Genomic DNA, 23,776 nt, shown 5'->3' with positions numbered 1-23,776 from the left:
TTTGTTGTAAATTCTGGTCAATGAGTATTTTAGAGGTGTATATAGGACCATGAACACATGGAATCATTGTACTGTATTTTTTACTGAGGGGAGGGAAAGAGGAATTTTTGGAACTTTGCTTTTAGGGACTCTCTCCTTCCTGAGGGACCTGGGTTTTTCCAAGAACTGGTAACAAAATGGCTCATTTGGTTCTTGTATTAAATGACTTTGGTTTATCCAACACTTTTTGGGGTTTTTCTTGTGTTCAGCATGACCACATCCATCCGTGTACCACAGAGGAATGCTCAAGAACCAGATTTAGCTGGGTTTCACCCCAAAATTCCCCTCCTCAAGGGCAGCAGAGCCCCATGAGGTCCATTAGTCCCACATTCTAAAAACTTGAAGTGCAGAAATTCCTTCTTTCACCAAAAAGTGGGGATCCATCCCATATGGGACCCTTGGGTGCCCTGGGCTCTGCAGCCCCAGGACCCTGCACGGTTTTGGGGTGCCCAGAACCCCACATCCCTCTGTGCTCCCAGGATCCTGCACAGCCCCCACATGGAGCCTTTTGCACCCCAAAGGATCACAGAGCCCAATCCCCCTGCACCCCAAAGGATCACAGAGCCCAATCCCCCTGCACCCCAAAGGATCAGAGCCCAATCCCCCTGCACCCCAAAGGATCAGAGCCCAATCCCCCTGCACCCCAAAGGATCAGAGCCCAATCCCCCTGCACCCCAAAGGATCACAGAGCCCAATCCCCCTGCACCCCAAAGGATCAGAGCCCAGTGCCCCTGCACCCCAAAGGATCACAGAGCCCAATCCCCCTGCACCCCAAAGGATCAGAGCCCAGTGCCCCTGCACCCCAAAGGATCACAGAGCCCAATCCCCCTGTACCCCAAAGGATCAGAGCCCAATCCCCCTGCACCCCAAAGGATCAGAGCCCTTCCCTCTGCACCCCAAAGGATCAGAGCCCAATCCCCCTGCACCCCAAAGGATCACCCAGCCCAATCCCCCTGCACCCCAAAGGATCAGAGCCCAATCCCCCTGCACCCCAAAGGATCAGAGCCCTTCCCTCTGCACCCCAAAGGATCAGAGCCCAATCCCCCTGCACCCCAAAGGATCAGAGCCCAATCCCCCTGCACCCCAAAGGATCAGAGCCCATCCCTCTGCACCCCAAAGGATCACCCAGCCCAATCCCCCTGCACCCCAAAGGATCAGAGCCCAATCCCTCTGTACCCCAAAGGATCAGAGCCCAATCCCCCTGCACCCCAAAGGATCACCCAGCCCAATCCCCCTGCACCCCAAAGGATCACCCAGCCCAATCCCCCTGCACCCCAAAGGATCAGAGCCCATCCCTCTGCACCCCAATACTCTGTGCTTCACACCCTTCAGCCCCTGTGCACCCCACTGTGTCACACTCCCCAATACATCAAACCCTCAGTCCTTCTGTACCCCAATACACTGTGCACCCCAATACATCACACCCCTCAGTCCCTGTGCACCCCAATAGATCACACATCCCAGTCTTTGTGCACCCCAATACCCGGCACACTCTGCTCCCTGTACACCCCAATACATCACAAACCCCACTCTCTGTGCACCCCACACCCCAGTCAGGCCCTGTGCCCCCCAATTCCCATCCACCCGGCTCCCTGTGCACCCCAGCACATCACACACCCCAAAGCACTTTGCACCCCAGTACAGACCCCAGATTCCTGTGTACCCCAGTCCTGGTGCCCCCTGACACCCTGTGCACCCCAAATTCATTGTTCACCCCATTCCTGCTCACATTCTGCACCACAGCCCCTGCTCCCTGTGCACTCCCTCATTGTGCACCCCAACACTGCACAGCCCCTGCTCCCCATGTACCCCAATACTGCACAGCCCCTGCTCCCCATGCACCCCCTCCCTGTGTACCCCAACACTGCACAGCCCCCGCTCCCTGTGTACCCCAACACTGCACAGCCCCTGCTCCCCGTGCACCCCAATACATCACAGCCCCCTGTTCCTGCAGGCCCTGACTCTGCACCCCACATCCCCGTGCACCCCAACACTGCACACCCCAGATCTCGTTCACTCTGATCCCTGGGCACGCCCCACACACTGTGCACCCCAATTCCCGGGCACCCCGATATACCACGCGCCCCATATCACTGTGCCCCCTGGTTACCCTGCACCCCAATATCTGCGTCCTCTCACCTGTGTACCCCCATATACCGCGCACCCCGCTCTCCCTGCACCCCAAAACGCCACGCACCTCGCTCTCTCTGCACCCCCTTACAGCGCGCACCCGCTCTCCCTGCACCCCGTTATTCCACGGACTCTGCTCTCTCTGCACCCCAAAACACCGCGCATCCCGCTCTCTCTCTGCACCCCGTTACACCGCACACCCCGTTCTCTCTGCACCCCAAAGCACCACACATCCGGCTCTCTCTGCACCCCAAAATACGGCACACCCGCTCTCTCTGCACCCCGTTACACCGCGCACCTCGTTCTCTCTGCACCCCGTTACAGCGCGCACCCCGCTCTTTCTGCACCCCAAAACACCGCACATCCCGCTCTCTCTGCACCCCGCTCTCTCTGCCCCCCGTTATTCCCCGCACCGCGGTCCCCGCGCATCTCGATCCCTGCGCACCCCGTTCCCCCCCAGCCTCCGCGTCCCCTCCCCTGCGCGCCCCAAAGCGCCGGCCCGCCCCGCTCCCCATCCCCGCCCGCCCCGCTCCCCGCGTTCCCCATCCCCGCCCGCCCCGCTGCCCGCGTTCCCCGCGTTCCCCATCCCCGCCCCGTTACCGGCGCATCCCCCGCAGCGGGGGCGGCTCCCGGGGGCGCGCATGTCCGGCCCCGCCCGTTAAATTCCGGCGGGCCGGGCCGGGCCGGGAGCGCCCGCGCTGCACCTGCTGCTCCCGCCATGGCCACCGACAGCGAGCCCGGCCGCCGCCACCGCCGCTGCTGCGCGCAGGACACGCCCGGTGAGCTGAGCTGAGCTGAGCTGAGCGGGGCGGGCGCCGGAGGGGGCTCCCCCATCCCCGGGCACCACCGGGGCTTCCCCATCCCCGGGCTCCCCCATCCCCGGGCACCACCGGGGCTCCCCCATCCCCGGGCTCCCCCATCCCCGGGCACCACCCGGGCTCCCCCATCCCTGCTCCTCACCGGGTCCCGCCCCTCCCGACCCACTCACCGCGCACCGAGCGGGATTCCCCGCCCTGTACCGGGCGCTGGTGGGGTCCCCCCTCCCGAGCATCCCTGGGTACCGCTCTGTGTCCCCGGCGGGGCTGGGGACCAAGGTGACGCCCCGGCCCAGCGGCTCTCGGCTGTCCCGCCGTGCGGAGCCCGGGCCCGGGGCGGGGATGTGGCCCAGGGTGACTCCGGCAGCTCCCGCAGATGCTCCCAAGGTCCCGGATTGCCGCGGGGACAGCGACGGTCCCCGCCGGGGCTCCCTGTGCGAGCGGCACTGCGCTGCCATCAACAACGCGCAGGGCGACCTGGGGGAGCTGGGCTGCCACCTGCACCGGCCCCGCGGCCCCCCAGGTAGGCTGGGCTGGGCTGGGCTGGGCTGGGGCCCTGGGGGTCCCACAGCCGCTGTGACGCCCCCGTGTGTCACCCACAGCCACGTCCACCCCGTCCTGCTGCCAGCAGCACTCGGAGGAGGTGTGCGAGAGCTGCCTGGTGAAAACCACCCTGACGGCCGAGAACGCCGTGGAGGCCAACAAGCTCTCCAACAACTACAAGGTGGGTGGGGGCACCCATGGGTGCTCCTGGAGGGCTGTGATGGGGTTTAATTTTCTTCCTCTTCACTCATCCCAAAAAACCCCCTCTTCTCTCTGCAGTTTGGCTTCAAGAAATGGAAGAGCCACGTGACGGCGCGGCCCTGGGAGGACCGGTCAGAGATTGTCAAGGAGCTCTACTCTGACCTCAACATCGTCAGAGGCCCTGCAGGTGGGTGGCCCTGGGGACAACCCGGGGTGGGTTTGGGCAGCTGCAGGTGACAATGGTCCCACCTGGTGCCTTCCCTCCGGCAGGGTCCACACTGACGTGTGGGAATGTCCTTTACCTGCTGCTCTTTGGCTGGTGGCTCTCGCTCCTCTACGTCCTCGTGGCTACCATGATGTTCATCACTGTCATGGGGGCTCCTTATGGTGAGTTCCAAATTTGGGACCCCCATATGAGGGCTGGATGAGCTCAGAACTGCACCGATGGGTGGTGGGGTCTCCTGGGTCCCTTCTCCACGGAATGTCCCTGTAGGTGCAAGGGACGCTGACGGTTGTGTCCCTGCAGGGAGGCTCTGCTGGGACCTGGCCGGGTATTTCCTCTGGCCCTTTGGCAAAGTGATCCAGAAAGTGGAGGTGAGGGTGCCTTGGAACCCCGGGGGGTGTTGGGGTGCCCTGTGCACAGCCTGACATCCCCCTCTCCCCAGGTGCCCAAATCCCAGCAGGCGTGCGAGGCCGGCGTGGGGGAGAGCTCAGCCCTGCTCGGGGGTCCCACGGCGCCGCGCTGGCGCCCACGGTGCCGGCTGGGCACTGGATCCTGGGTGAGCCCCGTGCTGCTGCCCCAGTGCCGTTCCCCTGCAGCCCCCAGTGCGGTGGGCAAGGTGCCCACGGGCCCTTCCCTCCCTGGGCAGTGGTTTGGGGGTCAGGCCCTGAAGGTGCCCTCCTGTTCACAGCACCGTGCCAGTGCTGCGCTGTGGCTGTGCCTGGGGTACCCGCTGCTGGCCCTGGCCCACGGGCTCGTGTGTGTCACCGCCTGGCTCCTCATCGTCCTCATCCCCGTGGCCAAGCTGAGCGCCCGCGCCGCCTCCCGCGTGCTGCCGCTGCCCCCGGAGCGTGTGCTCATCCGGGGCCTGAGGATGGTGAGTGGCTCTGGGCGGGGCCGGGGTCCCACACCCCACTCTGAGGGGGATTTTGGGCGGGGGGTGACCCTCCTGTCCCTCTGCAGACAGAGGTGCCTCTGGAGGGAGAGGTGATTCTCTGCTGTTACCGTGCTGCCAACCCCTACTACTACAAATACGCCGTGGATGGCATCAACGTCTTTGCTGTCAGTATCCTTCTGGGAGCCGCAGGGGACGGGTGGGGGTGACCCCAAATCCTGCCCTCTGCCTGTCCTTGACTGGCTGTCCCAGACCTGCTGCCCCTGGTGCTGGTGACGCTGGTGCTGGGCTACGTGGACAGCCCCAACCACCTGACGGGCTCCGCCGTGAAGTTCACCCTGGCCCTGCTCTCCATCATGCCCCTCTCCTACTACATCGGCATGGCCATCGCCAGGTGGGCGGTGACACGGGACGCTTGGTGGCCAAGTGGGGACACTCCGGCCCTGCCGTGACACCTTTTGCTCCTCTGCAGCATCTCGGCCCAGAGCAACTTCGCCGTGGGGGCGGTGGTGAACGCCACGTTCGGCTCCATCACCGAGCTCACCTTCTACATCACCGCCCTCATCAAGGGCTCGCGCGAGGGCAACCGCTGCTACGCCGAGGTGGTCAAGTCAGCGCTGACAGGGACCCTGGTGGGCTGTGTCCTCTTTGTGCCGGTGAGACGGGTGGCACTGGCAGCTGGCAGGGTGCTGTGAGCAGAGCACTGACAGGGGTTTGTGGGGGTGTTTCTGTCCCCAAGGGTCTGTGCATGGTGATCGGGGGCATCCGGCACCAGGAGCAGCGGTTCAACAGCCGCTCTGCGGGCGTCAGCTCGGCCCTGCTCTTCCTCTCCGTGGGAGGTGAGTTGGGGACAGGGCTGTCCCCAGGGCTGGGGGTCCCACCAGGGTGGGTCCCTGCTCCGTGTGCTGTCCCTGCTCCGTGCGCTGTCCCTGCTCCGTGCGCTGTCCCTGCTCCGTGCGCTGTCCCTGCTCCGTGCGCTGTCCCTGCTCCGTGTGCTGTCCCTGCAGGTGTCTTTGCCCCAACGCTCTTCTCCAAGGTCTATGGGAAGCTGGTCTGTGGCGAGTGCCACAACGTCACCCAGAACCCGCTGGGCCACTACCTCTGCCACAACTGTCACTTTGACCTGGTGAGTGGGGACCTGGACCCCCAACAGGGGCATTTGGGGTCAGGGATGCTCTGAGCCCCCCTGGCTCTCGTGCTGGGTGGTGGCAGCGGGGCTGTCCCTTGTCCCCTGTATCCCTGTTGACAAGTGCTCTCTCTGCAGATGGACAACAACGGCACCCTCTACTACAGCCACGTCCAGTGAGTGTCCATGCACTGGGGACAGGGCTGTCCCCACCCCGGGGTGGCACCTCCTGGGTTTGGTCATGTTCCTGCATCCATCCCAGGGCCCCCCTCCACCCCAATGATCCTGTGCCCCTTTTCCTCATCCCCAGGGCAAGTCCCCTGGGTGTCCATGCCGGACCCTGGTGGCACTGACAGTGTCCCCTGTGTCCCACAGACCCCTGGTGTACACGGTGTCCATCCTGCTCCCTGCTGCCTACCTCGTCGGGCTCTTCTTCACCCTCAAAACCCACACGCACATCTACGACATCCACATCAGCGACTGCCACAGTGAGTGTCCCCAGACGTCCTGGCTGCAGGGCTGGCTCCTGTCTCTGCTCTGGAGTGTCCCCAGACGTCCTGGCTGCAGGGCTGGCTCCTGTCACTGCTCTGGAGTGTCCCCACATGTCCTGGCTGCAGGGCTGGCTCCTGTCACTGCTCTGGAGTGTCCCCACATGTCCTGGCTGCAGGGCTGGCTCCTGTCACTGCTCTGGAGTGTCCCCAGATGTCCTGGCTGCAGGGCTGGCTCCTGTCACTGCTCTGGGGTGTCCCCAGATGTCCTGGCTGCAGGGCTGGCTCCTGTCACTGCTCTGGAGTGTCCCCAGACGTCCTGGCTGCAGGGCTGGCTCCTGCCACTGCTCTGGAGTGTCCCACACGTCTCTGCTCTCTCCCCAGTGCCTGGCCACCACCACAGTGCCGTGGTGCACTGGTCCCGCTGGCGGGCCCTGGTCATCCTCCTGCTCTCCACCCTCTGCATGTCGGCCTGTGCTGACCTGGCCACGGAGCACATCAGCCCCATCCTCACCAACTCCACCATCTCACAGGTGAGCTGCCTCTGGCTGTCCTGAGGACCAAGATGTGCCCTCCAGGGATGGGGACCTGCCCTGGCTGCAGCTGGAACCCCAAAAGAGTGGGGGAAAGGTGCTGAGATGCTCTGCAGTTGGCCAGGGCCCGGATGTGGTCAGGCTGATGTCACCTCTTCCCTGCAGTACTTCATCGGTGTCACCGTGCTGGCAATGGTGCCTGAGCTGCCAGAGATTGTCAATGGCATCCAGTTTGCCCTGCAGAATAATCTGAGCTTGAGGTGAGATGGCTCCAAGGGGGAGGTTTGGGGTGGTTCCTGTGCCCTGTCCCAGTCCCACTGCCTTGGTGCCATGATGGGCTGCCCAGGCACTGGTGGGTCAGAGTCTGTGCCAGCTTGTCCTCAAGGAGCCGAGTCACCCAAAAAACGGTGTCAGAACTGGGCAGGGCTCTGTGCTTTGGGATTTTCTCACCCAGACACAGCCCCTAAGTTGTCCTTCCTCCCCAGCATCGAGATTGGGAACTGCATTGCGGTGCAGGTCTGCATGCTCCAGATCCCCATCCTGGTGCTCTTCACCATCTTCTACGTGAGTAGCCCCAGGCCAGCCCCGGGGGACTGTCCCATGGTGTGTGAGGGACATGGAGAGGACACAGCTGCCCTGGCCACTGTCGCCTCTGCTCAGTGCAGGGAAAGTGGGCTCAGATGTCTCCTGGCGCTGTCCCCACCCTGGGGACGTGGGGCAGAGGGGGTTTAGGGGGTGACACACACGTCCCCAGACAGAGTCAATGTGGGTTGTCCTGGTTGGCCATGAACCCCAAATCCTCTTCCTCGCAGCCGACCAACTTCACGCTCGTCTTCAGCGACCTCCACGTCTATGCCAGCATGTTCAGCGTGGTGCTCATGAACTACATCTTCATGGATGGCAAATGTGACTATTTCCAAGGTGAGCACCTCCCAGAGGGCTGCTGTGGGGCTTGGAGCACCCCTGCATTCCCTGGGATGTGGCATGGGGGGCTCCTGCCTCTATCTGCTTTTTGGAGCTCTTGGTGTGTGGTGACCTGAGCAATCCTGGGGCTGTTCCCCTGCAGCAGCTCCAAGGGGATCACTCCCATTTCCCCCTTTAAAAGCTTTCAAACTCCCTTTTAATGGACATTTTGTAGAGAACCATGGATTAGCCTCTACAGGAGGCTACTCCAGACCACACCAGGTCTAAACCCACGTCCCTCCTTGCTCCAGGGAGTAACTCCCTCCACCCCTCTCTCTGCCCCAGGCACGGTGCTGGTGATGGTTTACTTCATCCTGCTGGCCGTGTATTTCTTCGCGCCGTCGCCCAGCGGCTGCTGAGGTTTGGATTCTGTGTCTCCAGCCCCTCGTTGGGATCTGCACTCATCAGGACTTTTGCAGTGTCTCAGGGACCTGGCCGGGCTGGCTCCGGCCTGGAAGCGCCGTTCCCGGAGCTCCTGCTGCTGCTGGGCTCCCATGGGCCCTCGGGGATGGAAGGGTGGTGGCAATGGATGGCTCCCAAACGAGGAGCCTCAAAGGCAGAGCACGTCACACGGGCAGCTCCCGCCCACAAGGAGTGGCTGCAAGGAGAACTGTCCTTAGAGGAGGGTCTGGAGGGGATTTCTGCGTGTCCCCTCCCTGGGGATGTGCTGCACTGGGAGCAGGTGCCTGACAAGTCCCTCATCCTCCCGGGCCTGGCAGGGCCTGGGAATCGCACACGGGACGTTTGATGGCACCAGAAAAGCACCCAAAGGGATTTTCAGCTGTTTTGTCATTAAAGCACTTTTGTACAAATCAGAAACAAGTTTGTTTCTCCTTAAATGAGCCTCAGGCACCAGCCCGGGCCCCTGTGTGGCCACCACTCCCTGTCCTCTGTCACCTCAGCCCCAGCAGGGTGGCTGTGGGCTCCAGCTTTCTCCACGACCCTCCCAGAGCTCCAGCTCATCTCCAGCCTGCTCTTCTCTGACTGTCTTTGGTCCTCCTGGCTTTGAGGGCTGTCCCACACTCCTGAGAAGGTTCAGGGATGCTCTGGTGTTGTCCATAGGGTGTGACAGGCTGGGGACATCTCACTCCATGCAGGGAAAATGCTGGTGGATGAAGTGAGAGGACAAAGTTGGGGCTTGGATATATTTATTATCTTTAAAACAAAAACAATCCCAAAGCAAAACACTGACGGATCCATGAACACAGGCAGGAGGCTCTGGTGCCTCTTCCCTCTCCTGTTCCTTCAGCATGATAACCAGGGAGTGCTGCCACAGCAGTGCTGGGCTCTGACAGGATGGACAGACAGCCCTGAGTGAGGCAGGAGCAGCCTGGGAAGGCAGCAGCTCGTTAGTGATTAATGAAGCTGCTTTATTAAGCCTTTTGTTTTCCTAGGGAGGCAGCGGCAGGGCCAGTCCTGCTGTCCTCAGCCTGGGACATCTGGGAGCACTGCCAGGTGAGTGGCAGGACAGGGAAAAGGGATGGGAGGGCAGGAGCTGTAGGAGAACCTGCTCAGGAATTCTGTTCTGAGCTGGCTTTCCCTGTCCCTTGCAGCACTGTGGCTGCTCCTACCCCTCTCCATCAGTTGCTGTAGGTGCTGGATCCTCTCCCTCTCCTCAGGGAATTTTAATTAAAGCTTTTCCCCACAGGCAGAGCCCAGCAGCAATTAAAGCCCCCTGAGCAGGAGCTGTGAGCTCAGTGCTTAAACCAGGTGGTTTTTTCAGGAGGAGCAGCCTCCAAAGGTCTGGTGTCCCTCCTGCAGCAGCCAGGGGAGGTTCTGGGATGGGACAGACCCCTGGAATCCATCCGTGGGTGTTGCTTGTGCAGATTTATCAGCAAAAGGGAACTCCTTGCAGCTTTGTGGTTTTCTTGGTGATGCTTTCCCAGCTGCTGGGGGTGCAGGGATCCACAGGGACCAGATCCAGCTCCTGCTCCTGCCCAGGACACCCCAGCAATCCCCCCTGGCCCTGAGAGCAGTGTCCAAACACTCCTTGGCTGTGCCCATTCCTGGGGAGCCTGGGCAGGACATTGCCCATCCGTGCTGCTGTCCCTGCTGTCCCCAGGACAGAGGTGTCCCTCATGGCTCCAGAGTGCTGCTGTCCCATCACCAGGACCCCCAGGTCCCTCCCACAGCTGCTCCCCAGCCTGTCCTGGATGCACTTTGCTGGAGCCTGAAGGTTCCATCTCTGGCTTTCCAGGACCATCCAGGTGGGTTGTGCTGATCAGCAGGAGAACAGGGTGGCCAAGCAGGACTTCCCTCTCCTGAGGCTGTGCTGGCTGTCACCCATGGCTGTGCTGTCCACCTCAGGTGCTTCTGTATTTCCCAGAATAATCTTTTCCAGGGTTTTACCAGGCACTGAAGTGGGACTGACAGCCCTGTGGTTTCCATGGTCATCCCTTGAGAACTGGGAGCAGCTTCCAGCCAGCTGAGACCCCTCCAGAGTCCCAAGACTGCTCCAAAATCACCGACAGAGGCTTTGTGACAACCTCAGAGAAGCTCCAGAGTAAGGACAACCTAAGGACCTGAGGAATGTGCTTGCTCAGAGATCCTGGAGGGCTCCAGGATCACCCTGGGGATCAGGGGAGATGCTCTTTCAAGCAGCTGAGAGAAAAACCAGCACAGGCATGGCCAGGCTGCTCCAGGACAAAGGTCCACAAGGCAAAGATGGAAGTGTGGATACTCAGCCTCAGTTTGGGATGGAAGAAGGAGCTGGAGGAGTGGTCCTGCAGGTTCTGCCAGCCAGGGCAGGAGAGCAGGGAGCCCTTCCCAGCCCACAGCTGCGTCTGCATTCAGCAGCCAGGGAGGCCAGCAAGGGGTTGAAATGCACAACTCCTGTGAAGGTGCAAGGCAGGGCATGGAGACAGCAGAGCTCCAAGCAGCTCCCACCAGTTCCTGTGGTCCAAGCACCTGAGAAAGCCTCAGCTGTGAGGTCCAGACTTTTTCTGAGCCTTGGGGGGAAAAAAAAGCAGCAACTGAAGCTGGAGAAAGAGGAAAATCTATTCTCAACACCAGGGGAAGCTTAATTTTGGGACAAGGGGTGAGTTCCCTACGTGGGGGCAGTGACTCCAGCAGGCAGCACCTTTGGATTAACAACATGAAGATAATGTTATGGTTTATTTAAACATAAATGCAATTTCTTAAAAAGAAACTAAAACCTCAGAGTGTAACCTCTGCCTTTGATGAAGAAGAAAGCATTGGGAAAAGCTGATTTTAAAAACAAAAGGCACTTAAAAATGGGCTCCAACTGAAAAGGATTTTGCACAAACCTCATGCCTGGAGCTGTTCAGAGTTCAGTGGCCACTTAAACAAATGCAGTGTAGAGAGCACAAGAGAACCAGAGCCACCCCTTCCTGTGCACAGACAATGCCTGTCCCCACCAGGAGGGACAGTTGTTCCCTCTCCCCTTTTTGGATGCTGTATTTCCTGGGCTGAGTGACCCACAAAGCCACTCCCAAACCAGCTTTGAATCACATCTCCCACCCTCAGGGGAACGTGAAACAAGAAGAAAAAAGCCAGTTTTTGGGGTGTGTAGGGAGGAAGGAAAACCAAAAGCTGGGAGATGCTGAGAGCCATGGCTTGGCTGAGCAGGTTCAAAGAGCTCTGAAATCCACAGGGTAAGTTTTTGCTGCAGCTCATTGTGGGTGCAAAGCGAGCCAAAAGGGTTCAAAAAGCTTCAGGAAAACCTTTTCCTCCCCACCCCCAGTAAACTACACAGTAATCCCTTAAGTGGCAACTTTTTCCCAGTCTTCCAAGCAAACCTTAGAGTGTGAGAAGGGGAGGACACAGACACTGCACCGGGGGAGCTGCAGGGCTGGGCTGGGCTGGGCTGGGCTGGCCTGGGCGACGTTCCAGCCGTCTCCAGAGGCTCGGGGTGGGATCGTGGTGGGAACGTGGTGGGAACATGCCCATGGACACATGCAGGGCTGGAGGAACGGGCTGGCTTTGGGCAGGGAGCTCAGCTGGCTGCCAGGGATGGGGCAGCCCCAGCCAAAGGGCAGCTTGGTGCCCGTTCTGCGTCGTGTCCCTCGCTGGATGCCACGCTGGCAGCACCAAGGTGAAGGTGCCACGCTGAGCACGGGCTCACACATTCAGTGGCTCATTAAGCTCCCCAATTAATTACAAGCGTGTGCTGATGACAGGTTGCTGGTTGGCTGCTTAGTCTCAGAAAATACTTTTGGATTACTTAACAGAGCTCCATAAAAAAAAAAAAAGGGGACTTTCTTTTTTTCCAATGACTAAAAGTAACCATGTCTGGAAAGGCATTGATGTATTTGCTGAGTAAGGCCTTGAGCAGGTTCCTCCATGTTCTTAGCAAGACCATCCATGGAATCCATAAATAGGGGGAGGGAGGGGGAGTTCTTCAACGTGGTGAGTCTTGGACACAAGTGGGAGATTGCTCATTTTAGTCGCTCCACGAGTCCCTGCGTCAGTCCAAGGTGCAAAAGCTGGGATCTGGACAGAGTTGCTAGGTGAGGGAAACATTCCAGGAGCTTCTCCCAGCACAGTTCCAGCAGGCTGGGCACCACCAGCCACATTTTGAACAGGGAGCCAGTCCGTTTGTTTTCGTGGATGTTGACCACCCCTCCGTGCACGTACATGCAGCCAGCCTGGCAGGGGAAGGGGGACAGGAGTTACAGAGGCAGGAAAGCAGGAATGGCATTAATTCCCACCTCCCACCCTTCAGCAGGGCTGGCACTGCCTCAGCCACTCACTCTGGGATCCTCTGAGTCAAGGAGGAATCACTGCTGGAGGGGCCATGTCTCATCCTAATCCACTGACCCACCACCTCTGAGTGCTCTGCTCTGAGGTTTGGGTGATTTCCATCCCAAGAAATCCATTTTAGGAGTGTGGCAAAGTGTTAATAAAGTAGTACAGAGCCCTACTCGTGTTCCAGCTAAAAGGAATGTATTTTTAAACTCCACCCACCTCACACAGACATCCTGCATTCCCTCGGCTCAGCACAAGCCTGCTCCAGGGATGACAGGAACACAGAGATGGGAATAACTCAGCTGCTGAGTGGGGTTTTTTTTTCCACAGGCTGGCAAAGAAAGGACATTGCAGCTGTCCAGGGAACACTGAGCTGCCTGGGAAACACCTTTATCAGCCTTCCCAGGAAAAGCTGCATTTGTAACATTCCCCAAATGCAGTGACACCAAGGAATGTGATCTCTGCCCTGAGGAGATGAAGAGCTGAGGGAGGTGAGGGCACAGCCAAAGGGAATTCTTGCTGCCTGGTAATTAGCAATCCCAGGTCTCCAGCCTCCTACTTAAGGCCAAAAGCTCTGGCAATACCAACATTCCTTAGTGGCTTCCAAAGGGTTGGGAACAGCCTCATCCAATCCTTCACCTCAGGCTGCTCTCACTAGGATAAAATCACTTCACTCAGGGAGTATTTGTGGGTTTTTTTTTTTTCCTTTTACAAGCAGGAATTGCTGTTCCCACAGAGAGTTTAAAAGCTCAAATTCTGCATTATTTCTTTCAGAAAGCAAAATCCACAGTGTGGTTGCACTCCTCAAAGAGCAGCAGGAAGAGGAGCCTCCCAAAAGCTGCTGCATGCAGTGGAGGTCACTTCCTTGGGAACAGCAGCTCCATCTGCAGCCCACAGCAAGGTAAGAGTGCTTGGAGGAACAAGAGGAGTCACTTACTGGGGTGACAGCAGCACAGTGGAAGTACACAGGCTCTGGCATGGCAGCTGGCAGCTTCACCCACTGGAAAGTCTGGAGGTTCAGCTTCCAAACATCTCCCAGGATCACCTCTCCATTGTAGCCCCCACACACGAACACATCTGCAAGAGAGGGGACATGGGGAGCTGCCAGGAACCAGGGACAGCTTGGGGACAGCTCAGGGATCCCCTCCCACACAGGTTTGGGATCAGGAACTGCTGCACCTCAACAAAGGCTCCCAGGAGCTCCCAGATCAGGCCCACCACAAAGCAGAGGCCACCTAAAGATTCCCAGGCTGGCTTGGGTGGGAAGGGAGCTCAAAGCCCCTCCAGATCCAGCCTGATGGCCAGGTTGGACAGCTCCCCCTGTCCCAGGCTGCTCCAGCCCCAGTGTCCAACCTTGGCCATTGCAGGGATCAGGGGCAGCCCCAGCTGCTCTGGGAATCCCTTCCCAAAATCCCACCCCAGGCTCCCTCTCCAGGGAATTCCCTCCATTCCCAGCTCTCCCAGCCTGCCATTGGATCCATCCCCACCCCGACTCCTCTCTAGGAAGGGATTTTGGGATCTGGGGGCTTCACTGGGAACCTCAGCACTCCAGGAAGGGTCCCCCTTCCCTTCTCCATCCCCAACTTCCATAAAAATCCCTGGGGATGGATTCTGAGTGTCCCAAACCCCAGAATGGCTTGGGTGGGAAGGGCCCTTCAAGCCCATCCCATTCCAATGCCACCATCCCAGGCTGCTCCAGCCTGGCCTTGGGCACTGCAGGGATCAGGGGCAGCCCCAGCTGCTCTGGCAATGCCAGCCCAGGCAGGAATTCCTCATTGCCAAGATGCCACCCATGGCTGCCCTCTGGCAGTGGGAGCCATTCCCTGTGTGCTGTCCCTGCAGGCCTTGTCCCCAGTCCCTCTGCAGCTCTGCTGGAGCCCCTGCAGGCCCTGCAATGTGCTGGGAGCTCTCCCTGGAGCCTTCCCTGCTCCAGGGGAACATTCCCAGCTCTCCCAGCCTGGCTCCAGCCCTGCAGCAGCTCCAGGGCCTCCTCTGGGCTCTCTCCAGCAGCTCCAGGTCCTTCTGATGTTGTCCCCAGGGCTGGGGCAGCCCTGCAGGTGGGGTCTCACTGAGAGGGGCAGAATCCCCCATCCCCTGCTGCCCACACTGGGGGTCAGGGAGGATTTCTGCCTCATGTCCCCCTCCCCAGCCTGCCCATGACCCCAAGGCCACCATGGCAGCCTCAGGGCTGAGTGCCACTGCAGGCAGGAGAGCATTCCCCCCTCTCATAGCCCAGACACCTGGGCTTGATCAGATTGCAGGGAATTTAAACCCCAGGGAGCAGCCCCAGCTCCCAGCCCTGCCTTGCTCCCAGCTTTGCCCAAGTTCTCAGCTCAGGGGCTCCCAAATCCTCCTGGTGGGCTGGAAGCACCTCCCAGCTCCTGCCTCACTTTTACTGGCACAATCAACACTCCCAGGAAATGCGATCCAGCATTTCCCTCCACCCTTCAACAGAGAGCATTCAGCCACTGACCTGAAGGGTTTGGAAAAGAGGGATCAAGATTGTAACTGGTTTTTCAGTGCAGAAGAAGGAATGGTGCCAAGTGGGCAGCTTAAAGCCTGTCAGTGAGGAAAAATCCTCTTCCAGAAAAGCCACGTGCTCCCTGCAGCTCTCTCCAACTCCCCCCTGTTTGTTGTACAAGACACACCAATTTTCCAGAGGTAAAGCTTACCATTTTTTATCTGCACACAGCTGTGGCATCTTCTGGCTGCTGGGAAGCCTGGGGACAATAAATTTAAAAATTTATATCAGGAATAATTGCTTTAAAGTGCTTGTGCAAGTGGTGATTTTGTCTCAACATTTAATCATGGGGTTTCATTGTTAAGAGGTTCTGCTTTCCTGCTATCCCAGGTATAAAAGGTGCAATTTTAAGCAGCTGTTTCAGGATTGAGTCCTATTTTCTCTCTAGGGAAGGAAGAAAATGTTGGAATTTTGTTCCCCAGAGTCTCCAATCTGGCTTGGTGAAAAGCAGCTGTGGGACTCCAGGGGAAGCCCAGGGCCTCAAAGGGAGCAGGGATGGTTGGGATCCTCTGGGAGCAGATCCAGGCACTGCCACCCTTGCCAGGCAGGGAGGGAGGGGAGCCAGACTGCCCAACTCCCCTGGATGGCTTCATCCCAGTGCTGCAGCACAAGCAGGGGCTCAAATCCAGATATTGAACAAGAAAACTGCACCCTCACCACCCTGGCCACTCTGGCTCCCAGGGAAAGAGGGAAAGCCCAAACTCACCGACTTTCTCGTGGGGCTTTGTGGTGATCTCCTCCCAGGTGTTGGTCTCCAGGTTGTAGGCGTGGATCTGGGGGAAGAACAGGAGCCATGAGATCCTCCAGGGTGCTGCAGCCACAGGCTCTGACCCTCTATAAATAAATCCCTTTTGTTCTTTAAGTGGAAACCCAAAATAGCTGATCCCAGCCAGTGACTAAGCAGGTCTAAAATCACCTTTCAAGCTCCATCCCAGCTTTGCTATTTCAGCCCCACAGCTGAAAAAAAGAAAAGAATTTTGCTTTTGAAAAGAGCTGGACCAATTAAAATCCACACCCTTGAGCTCTCAGAAGGATTTAGAAATCCCTTTCTCCTGCTGCACACAGGGAGAAAAATAGGACAATAGAGAGATGAAATGTCACATAAAGTGCTGCAGACTCCACTTTTTTGGAAGCAGAGCACTATTTAAAGTGACCACAGATTCATCACCAGGACACTTGTGGCAAATTCAGGTTTTACAGGAGTAGGAGAACAATCTGCTCCCAATTATCTTTTTTTTTTTTTTTTTTCTTTTTCTTTTTTTTACCAGGCTCTCTAGGCCAAGCCAGACAGAGAGGCTGTGCTGGTAATTCCTCAGTGTGGAAAATCTCCTGTGCAGGGTTCCAAATGCCTCACCTTATCCAAGGAATAAGCTGTCCAGGAAGTTCCACCTCCCAGGATATAAATCCTTTGACCATCATGAGCAATTTCATGTCTGTACCTGAAGGTGCAGAGCAGCACAATCAGCAACAATAGAAAACTTTCAAGAAATCACCATCAGATTCCAGGGATTTCAGCAGAAACTGCCAAGCCTGGCTCTGCTGCATCAGCCCCTCAGGCTGGGAGCACTCAGGAGATGTGGGAGCTTTCCTGAGCCCTCCAAGCAGCACCCCAGAAGTCTGAAAGGCATTTTCTGATTGCAGAGCAATTATTAAATAATTAAGGGCAAGGATTAGTGAGTACCAGGACAGCCAGCAATATTCCAGCCCCTTCTAAGGGAGGTGTCCAAGGCCAGGCTGGACAGGGCTTGGAGCAACCTGGGATAGTGGAAAGTGTCCCTGTCTGTGGCAGAGGGGTGGAATTAGATTTATTTTAAGATGGCAGGGGGGTGGAATTACATTCATTTTAAGATTCCTATGAACCCAAACCATTCTGGGATTCTTCCATTCCCAACTCCCTGCTCTCAGCTGGATACCAAACCATGGATGTGAGCAACCAAACTCCTTCCTGCCAATGTCACAACAAGTGCCAGGCAAAGGAGGGCTGGAAATGGCAACCAGAGCAAGGTATCCCAAAGCTTCCCATTCCCTGCCTCCCAGAAAAGCCCCCTGAGGCTGCCCAGGTGCTCACCTCTCCTCTGGCATGTCACAGGACATGTTGTTTGGCTTCAGCTGGATCCATTCCCGGGTGTTGAGGTCCAGCTTGTGCAGGTCAGTGCTGTAGATGTAGCCAGTTGTTCCTCCAAACACGTAGAGACACCCATTGATGATGGCCATGGCCTGGCAGAGACACCAGAGAGCACTTGGGGACACCTGGGGCTGCAGGAGAGGAATTCCTGCTCCTCCAAAGCAGGGGTGCACCAGCAACAAGGGTCATCCCTGTGCCAGCTGAGTGTCAGTTCATTTCCTGTCCACCTCATTCATCCACTCTAGGGAAAGTCTTAAAAGGTGTAATTGTAATATAAAGGGACCCTGGGAACTTGCATTTGGAGTTTTGGGTTTTCAGGGCTTTGACTACCAACCACTTCTTAAATCACTTTTTTATTTTTATTTAGAGTTTTGGGTTTTGAAGGTTTTGACTAACAAAAACTCCTTAAATCACTTTTTTCATCTTCATTTAGAATTTTGTGTTTTGAAGGTTTTTTACTAACCAACCACTCCTTAAATCACTTTTTTATTTTTATTTAGAGTTTTGGGTTTTGAAGGTTTTTTACTAACCAACCACTTCTTAAATCACTTTTTTATTTTCATTTAGAGTTTTGGCTTTTGAAGGTTTTGACCATGACCAACCCCTTAAATCACTTTTTTATTTTTATTTAGAGTTTTGGGTTTTGAAGGTTTTGACTAACAACCACTCCTTAAATCACTTTTTTCATCTTCATTTAGAACTTTGGGTTTTGAAGGTGTTGACCGTGACCCACCCCTTAAATCACATTTAATTTTTATTGAGAGTTTTGTGTTTTAAGGGCTTTGACTACCAACCACTCCTTAAATTACTTTTTCCATCTCCATTTAGAACTTTGGGTTCTGAAGGTTCTGACTATGACCCACTACTTAAATCACTTTTTCAGTTTCATTTAGAGTTTTGGGTTTTGAAGGTTTTTGACTACAAATCACTTAAATAATTTTTTATACTTTCATTTAGATCTTTGGGTTTTGAAGGTTTTGACTACAAATCCCTTCTTAAATCACATTTTAAATTTTCATGTAAAGTTTAGGGTTTTGAAGGTTTTGACCATGACCCACCCCTTAAATCACTTTTTTATTTAGAGTTTTGTGTTTTGAAGGTTTTTGACTATGAACCCCTCCTTAAATCACTTTCTTATTTTCATTTAGAGTTTTGTGCTTTAAGGGCTTTGACTATGAATCACTCCTTAAATCACTTTTTTATTTAGAGTTTTGTGTTTTGAAGGTTTTTGACTATGAACCCCTCCTTAAATCACTTTCTTATTTTCATTTAGAGTTTTGTGCTTTAAGGGCTTTGACTACGAACCACTCCTTAAATCACTTTTTATATTTTCATTTACAACTTTGGCTTTTGCAGCTTTTTGACTACAAACCCCTCCTTAAATCACACTTTCCTCATTCAGCTGCACCAGGCATTAATGAACAGATTCTGCCCCTTCTAACCAGGAGTAAACCTCCTTTCCTTTGAAATCTCCACGAACCAAAGCTGCTTCATTTCTTTACGAAGCACACCTGCTTTCCCTCGTGCCGTCCCACTTTGGGGGCAGCTCTGGTGGGGCACAGAGAGGGCACTGGGGGGCTCTGGGGGCAGCTCTGGTGGGGCACAGAGAGGGCACTGGGGGGCTCTGGGGGCTCCCTGCCCCGTACCTGGCCGTAGATGCGGTTGGGTTTCTTGCCGCGGCAGCTGAGCAGAGCCCATCTCTTGTACTTGACGTTGCACACGTGGACGTCGTTGCCGTTGCTCTCCCCAAAGGGGATCCCGGTGCCCCCAAACACCAGCAGGTTGTTGCCATGTAAAACAACTGGGGGAGAGGGAAAACAGGGGGGCTCATTGCTGGGAGAACAGGATTGATCCAGCCCGGGCTGGCCTTGGAGCAAGCTGCTCCAGAGAAGGCTGCCCACGCCCATGGTAAGGGAATTGGATGATCCCTAAGCTCCCTTCCAACCCAAACCATTCCCATATCATTTTTCCAGGCTGGGCTGGGCTTTTGGAGCAACCTGTTCTAGGGAAGGGGTCCCTATCCATGCTATGGCATTGGATGATTTTTAAGCTCCCTTTCAACTCAAATCATTTTTCCAGGACTGGGCTTGGAGAAGCCTGCTCTAGGGTAGGTGCCCCCATCCACAGTATTGGAATTGGATGATCTTCAAGCTCCCTTCCAACCCAAACCATTCCCAAATCATTTATCCAAGCTGGGCTGGGCTTGGAGCAACCTGCTCCATGGGATTGGATGATCTTTCAGCTCCCTTCAAACCCAAACCATTCCCAAATCATTTTTCCAGCAAGCTGCTCTAGGGAAAGTGTTCCTATCCATGGTATGGCATTGGATGATTTTTAAGCTCCCTTCCAACCCAAACCATTCCAAAATCATTTATCCAAGCTGGGCTGTGCTTGGAGCAACCTGCTCCATGGAACTGGATGATCTTCAAGCTCCCTTCCAACCCAAACCATTCCCAAATCATTTTTCCAGGCTGGGCTTGGAGTAACCTGTTCTAGGGAAGGTGTCCCTATCCACAGTATGGGAATTGGATGATCTTCAAGCTCTCTTCCAACCCAAACCATGGAATTGGATGATCTTTAAGCTCCCTTCCAATCCAAATAATTTTTCCAGGCTGGGCTGGGCTTGGAGCAACCTGTTCTAGAGAAGGTTGCCCATGGCATGGGATTGGATGATCTTTAAGCTCCCTTCCAACCCAAACCATTCCCAAATCATTTTTCCAGGCTGGGCTTGGAGTAACCTGTTCTAGGGAAGGTGTCCCTATCCATGGTATGGCATTGGATGATTTTTAAGCTCCCTTTCAACTCAAATCATTTTTCCAGGACTGGGCTTGGAGAAACCTGCTCTAGGGTAGGTGCCCCCATCCACAGTATTGGAATTGGATGATCTTCAAGCTCCCTTCCAACCCAAACCATTCCCAAATCATTTTTCCAGCAAGCTGCTCTAGGGAAGGTGTTCCTATCCATGGTAAGGGAATTGGATGATCTCTAAGCTCCCTTCCAACCCAAACCATTCCAAAATAATTTATCCAAGCTGGGCTGGGCTTGGAGCAACCTGCTCCATGGGATTGGATGATCTTTAAGCTCCTTTCCAACCCAAACCATTCCCAAATCATTTTTCCAGCAAGCTGCTCTAGGGAAGGTGTTCCTATCCATGGTAAGGGAATTGGATGATCTCTAAGCTCCTTTCCAACCCAAACCATTCCCAAATCATTTATCCAGGCTGGGCTTGGAGCAAGCTGCTCCAGGGAAGGCTGCCCATGGTAAGGGAATTGGATGATCTCTAAGCTCCCTTCCAACCCAAACCATTCCAAAATCATTTATCCAAGCTGGGCTGGGCTTGGAGCAACCTGCTCCATGGGATTGGATGATCTTTCAGCTCCCTTCAAACCCAAACCATTCCAGGTTTCCCTGCAGTGCTCAGTGCTGCTCAAGTTCCCTACAACCCACCCCGTGCATTGATGGCTTTGAGAGGCTCTAAAGGAGAAAGGATCCCAAGTAAAACCATGGTAACCAAAGGTCTGCTTTGAAAAGTGAACAAAGACAGCTATTTTGGGATGCTGGGAGATGTCTGCATGAGGCACCTTCCTGCTGAAAGCACAGCAAGGTAAACACCTGGAAAACACCTCCCGCTTTCCCGTTTTTTCTTTCCTTCTGCCTCAATTGAGCAAAAATGGAAAGAAAAATCCCAAACCCAACCCAACCTCAGAGCCCAGTTGGAAAAGTAGCATCCAGATTTCCAATTCCTGCTTGGATTAAAATAGGCAGGATGAAAATAGCTCCAGGAGCAGGCACAGGAGGAGTTGGATTTCCGTACGTACGTGACATGGAGGCCAGCTCCCTGGGCATGTAGCCCTCGGTGCCCATCTGGTGCCAGGTGTCCGTGGCAAAGTTGTACCTCCAGAGCTCCCTGAAGAGGGGGTAGTCCTCGTTCTCTGGGCCCCCAGACTCATCGTAGTCGGGGTTGTAGCCCCCGAAGACGTAGAGGTTGGAACTGTCGGCCACGCAGCGATGGCCGCTCCTGGCCGGGGGGCACCGGTGGCCTGCAGGAGGAGGAGGAGAAACAACAGCTCCACAAGGGCTCAGGGTGTGCCAGGCTCAGCAGGGCACCCACTGGGCTGGATTCCACTGGGGATCCACAGGGAAGGGTCTCTGCAGCAGGAGGAAATGGCTGTGGAAGGACAAGCTGGGAAAGGGACACTCTGTGTGTCACCAGCTCAGCCTTGGACCACTATAATCCTTCCACTGCAGCCCTTCTGAGGGATTGGAGAAAATCCCTCTTCTTTCATTCTGTCTGGCAAAGTTCACTTAGAAACAATCCCAAATGTCTGTATTTAGAGCTGCCCAATAGAGAAAAAATCAAGGATTTGCTTTCCCTCTGACAAAAACCTCTCAGTGACTTCCCCCTTTGTTCCTTGGATCTCAAGACTTTGTCTAAGTCACTCAATTTTCTGTCACTAAACAGAACACTTCAGTTCAGTTTAGTTCTGTTTAGTGACAGAAAATTTGGTGATTTTTGTCCCTAAACAGGTCTGACAGAACAGGGAAATCTGCTCCTGAATGAAGGCATTTGCACTGGGAGGAGCAGGGAGTCCAGCTGGGATCCTCCAGGCAGGATCCATCCCCAAAGGAATCCTCTGCCTGCCCAGCCCTAAAACTCAGTGGAAATAAAAGCAGGGAGGACAATTCCAGCTCAGCTCTCAACTGGAATAGATAAAAAGATGGATTCAGCCAAGGAAAAACCAACCAGGAATATTCTAAGGTAACAGAAATCAAGGTCTTGGCTGACAATTGGCCAAAACAAACCCAAACAAATCAGTGACCTTCACCTCCCACCTGCTCCCACAGGCTGTTTTATGGATTTTAGGATGGAAAAGGAGCCAGGAAAGCATCTAATGAGGACCCAGAATGTTTTCTTCTGTTATAATTCCCAGCAGTGAATCCAACACTGCAAAAAAAAAAAAAAAAGGGATATGAAGCATTTTTCCTACAGGAAAAGCGAAAGAAATGATTTGTCCAGACCAAATAATGAACCTGAGCTGAGCAGCTTTGCTTAATCATGTTCAACTCTGGGCCAAAATTAAGCTGCTCTCCAGGGTTCAGACAAGGCTCTGACAGATTTGGGGTGTTTCCAGGAACAATTGTGTCTCCCAGCAATTCCCACTTAGAAAACCAACAAGCACTGGCAAAAAGAGGGGAAGAAAGTAAAGGAATTAAGAGGAAAATCTGCAGTGGGAATGTGGATGTGTGGGCACAGGAGAGGGGGATATTCCACATCCTAATTTAAAAGGTGTGAAGGAATTAGGAGTTCAGATATTATATTAAATATGGATTTTATTTCCCTCCAGTTCTAACACTTGCCATGAGAATTTTCCAGAGGAAAAAGAGGAGAATAAGGCTGAGTTTTATATAAAGCCAATAAACTAAAGGTGAGAGGAGTAATTCCAAGAAAATAAATTAAAACACACCAGCCAGGAGGCCTTCACTGCCATCCACCTCCCAAAATCAAACAGGGAAGGGACCTGACCTTGCCAGAAATCCCAATTTTCAACAGGAAGGGATCGATTTTCCTTAGGAAGGGATCAATTTTCAACAGGAAGGGATCAATTTTCATCAAGAAAGGATCAATTTCCAACAGGAAGGGATCAATTTCCAACAGGAAGGGATCAATTTCCATCAGGAAGGGATCAATTTTCAACAGGAAGGGATCAATTTTCAACAGGAAGGGATCAATTTCCATCAGGAAGGGATCAATTTCCATCAGGAAGGGATCAATTTTCATCAGGAAGGGATCCCACATCCCCGGAAGGGTCCAAGGCCAGGCTTGGAGCACCCTGGCACAGAACTGACCCTGCCCAAGGGTGAATTCTGAGTTCCCTCAGCAGCCAAACCCCACAGCTCCAATAAGGAGCTGCATTTCCACGTCATTAGAGCTCATGGATGATTCACAGCTCCTCTGGAATTCAGGAGAGGTTTGCAGCTGCCCATTGCACAGGTGGAACTTTGAGATGGGGAAATCCCAGGATTTATGAGTTTGGTCATGAGCAAAGCTCATTTTCCCAGAGCTGAACCCCAAAACAACCAAAGCTCAGGGAAGTGTTGTGTGGAAAGCTGGAATTCAGCAGGTCCTGCTGGGAATTCCTTGATGCTGGACATGGAAAGCAGCAGGAGCTACCAGGTCTGGGGGGAAGAGGCTGTGAAGTTATGGAAAATGGCTTTAAAATGGATGGATGGATGGATGATGGATGGATGGATGGATGGATGGATGGATGGATGGATGGATGGATGGATGGATGATGGATGGATGGATGGATGGATGGATGGATGATGGATGATGGATGGATGGATGATGGATACATGGATGGATGAGGGATGGATGGATGGATGGATGATGGATGGATGGATGGATGGATGGATGGATGGATGGATGGATGGATGGGTGGATGATGGATGATGGATGGATGATGGATGGA

General features: G+C 54.9%; 2 protein-coding genes across 2 annotated transcripts in view; one reads left to right on the top strand and one right to left on the bottom strand.

Moving 5' to 3' along the window:
* Positions 1-2,841: 2,841 nt before the first annotated feature.
* Positions 2,842-8,536, top strand: LOC131082686 (uncharacterized). The gene is made up of 20 exons (XM_058022771.1): positions 2,842-2,948; positions 3,361-3,507; positions 3,587-3,708; positions 3,807-3,915; positions 3,999-4,115; positions 4,255-4,322; positions 4,394-4,507; positions 4,640-4,825; positions 4,912-5,014; positions 5,096-5,237; positions 5,316-5,499; positions 5,583-5,682; positions 5,851-5,969; positions 6,108-6,145; positions 6,345-6,457; positions 6,842-6,990; positions 7,156-7,250; positions 7,476-7,554; positions 7,803-7,911; positions 8,239-8,536. The coding sequence occupies exons 1-20, from the start codon at positions 2,888-2,890 to the stop codon at positions 8,310-8,312; spliced, it is 2,229 nt and encodes a 742-aa protein (XP_057878754.1). The 5' UTR covers positions 2,842-2,887; the 3' UTR covers positions 8,313-8,536.
* A 2,497-nt stretch (positions 8,537-11,033) lies between these two features.
* The window catches only part of KLHDC10 (kelch domain containing 10), a 22,278-nt gene continuing 9,535 nt past the window's right edge, over positions 11,034-23,776 (bottom strand). The window contains exons 2-9 of the mRNA XM_058023148.1: positions 21,125-21,346; positions 18,953-19,107; positions 17,250-17,398; positions 16,536-16,620; positions 15,888-15,954; positions 15,333-15,380; positions 13,598-13,737; positions 11,034-12,560 (exon numbers count right to left, since the gene is read on the bottom strand). Coding sequence (XP_057879131.1) covers positions 12,351-12,560; positions 13,598-13,737; positions 15,333-15,380; positions 15,888-15,954; positions 16,536-16,620; positions 17,250-17,398; positions 18,953-19,107; positions 21,125-21,346 — 1,076 coding nt within the window. The 3' untranslated portion in view covers positions 11,034-12,350. The remainder of the gene's footprint in view (positions 12,561-13,597; positions 13,738-15,332; positions 15,381-15,887; positions 15,955-16,535; positions 16,621-17,249; positions 17,399-18,952; positions 19,108-21,124; positions 21,347-23,776) is intronic.

This window comes from Melospiza georgiana, chromosome 4 (genome assembly GCF_028018845.1).
Source record: "Melospiza georgiana isolate bMelGeo1 chromosome 4, bMelGeo1.pri, whole genome shotgun sequence".
Lineage (NCBI taxonomy): Eukaryota > Metazoa > Chordata > Aves > Passeriformes > Passerellidae > Melospiza > Melospiza georgiana.
The sequence above is the reverse complement of the archived record's forward strand: the minus strand, read 5'-3'. Positions and strand labels throughout refer to the sequence as shown.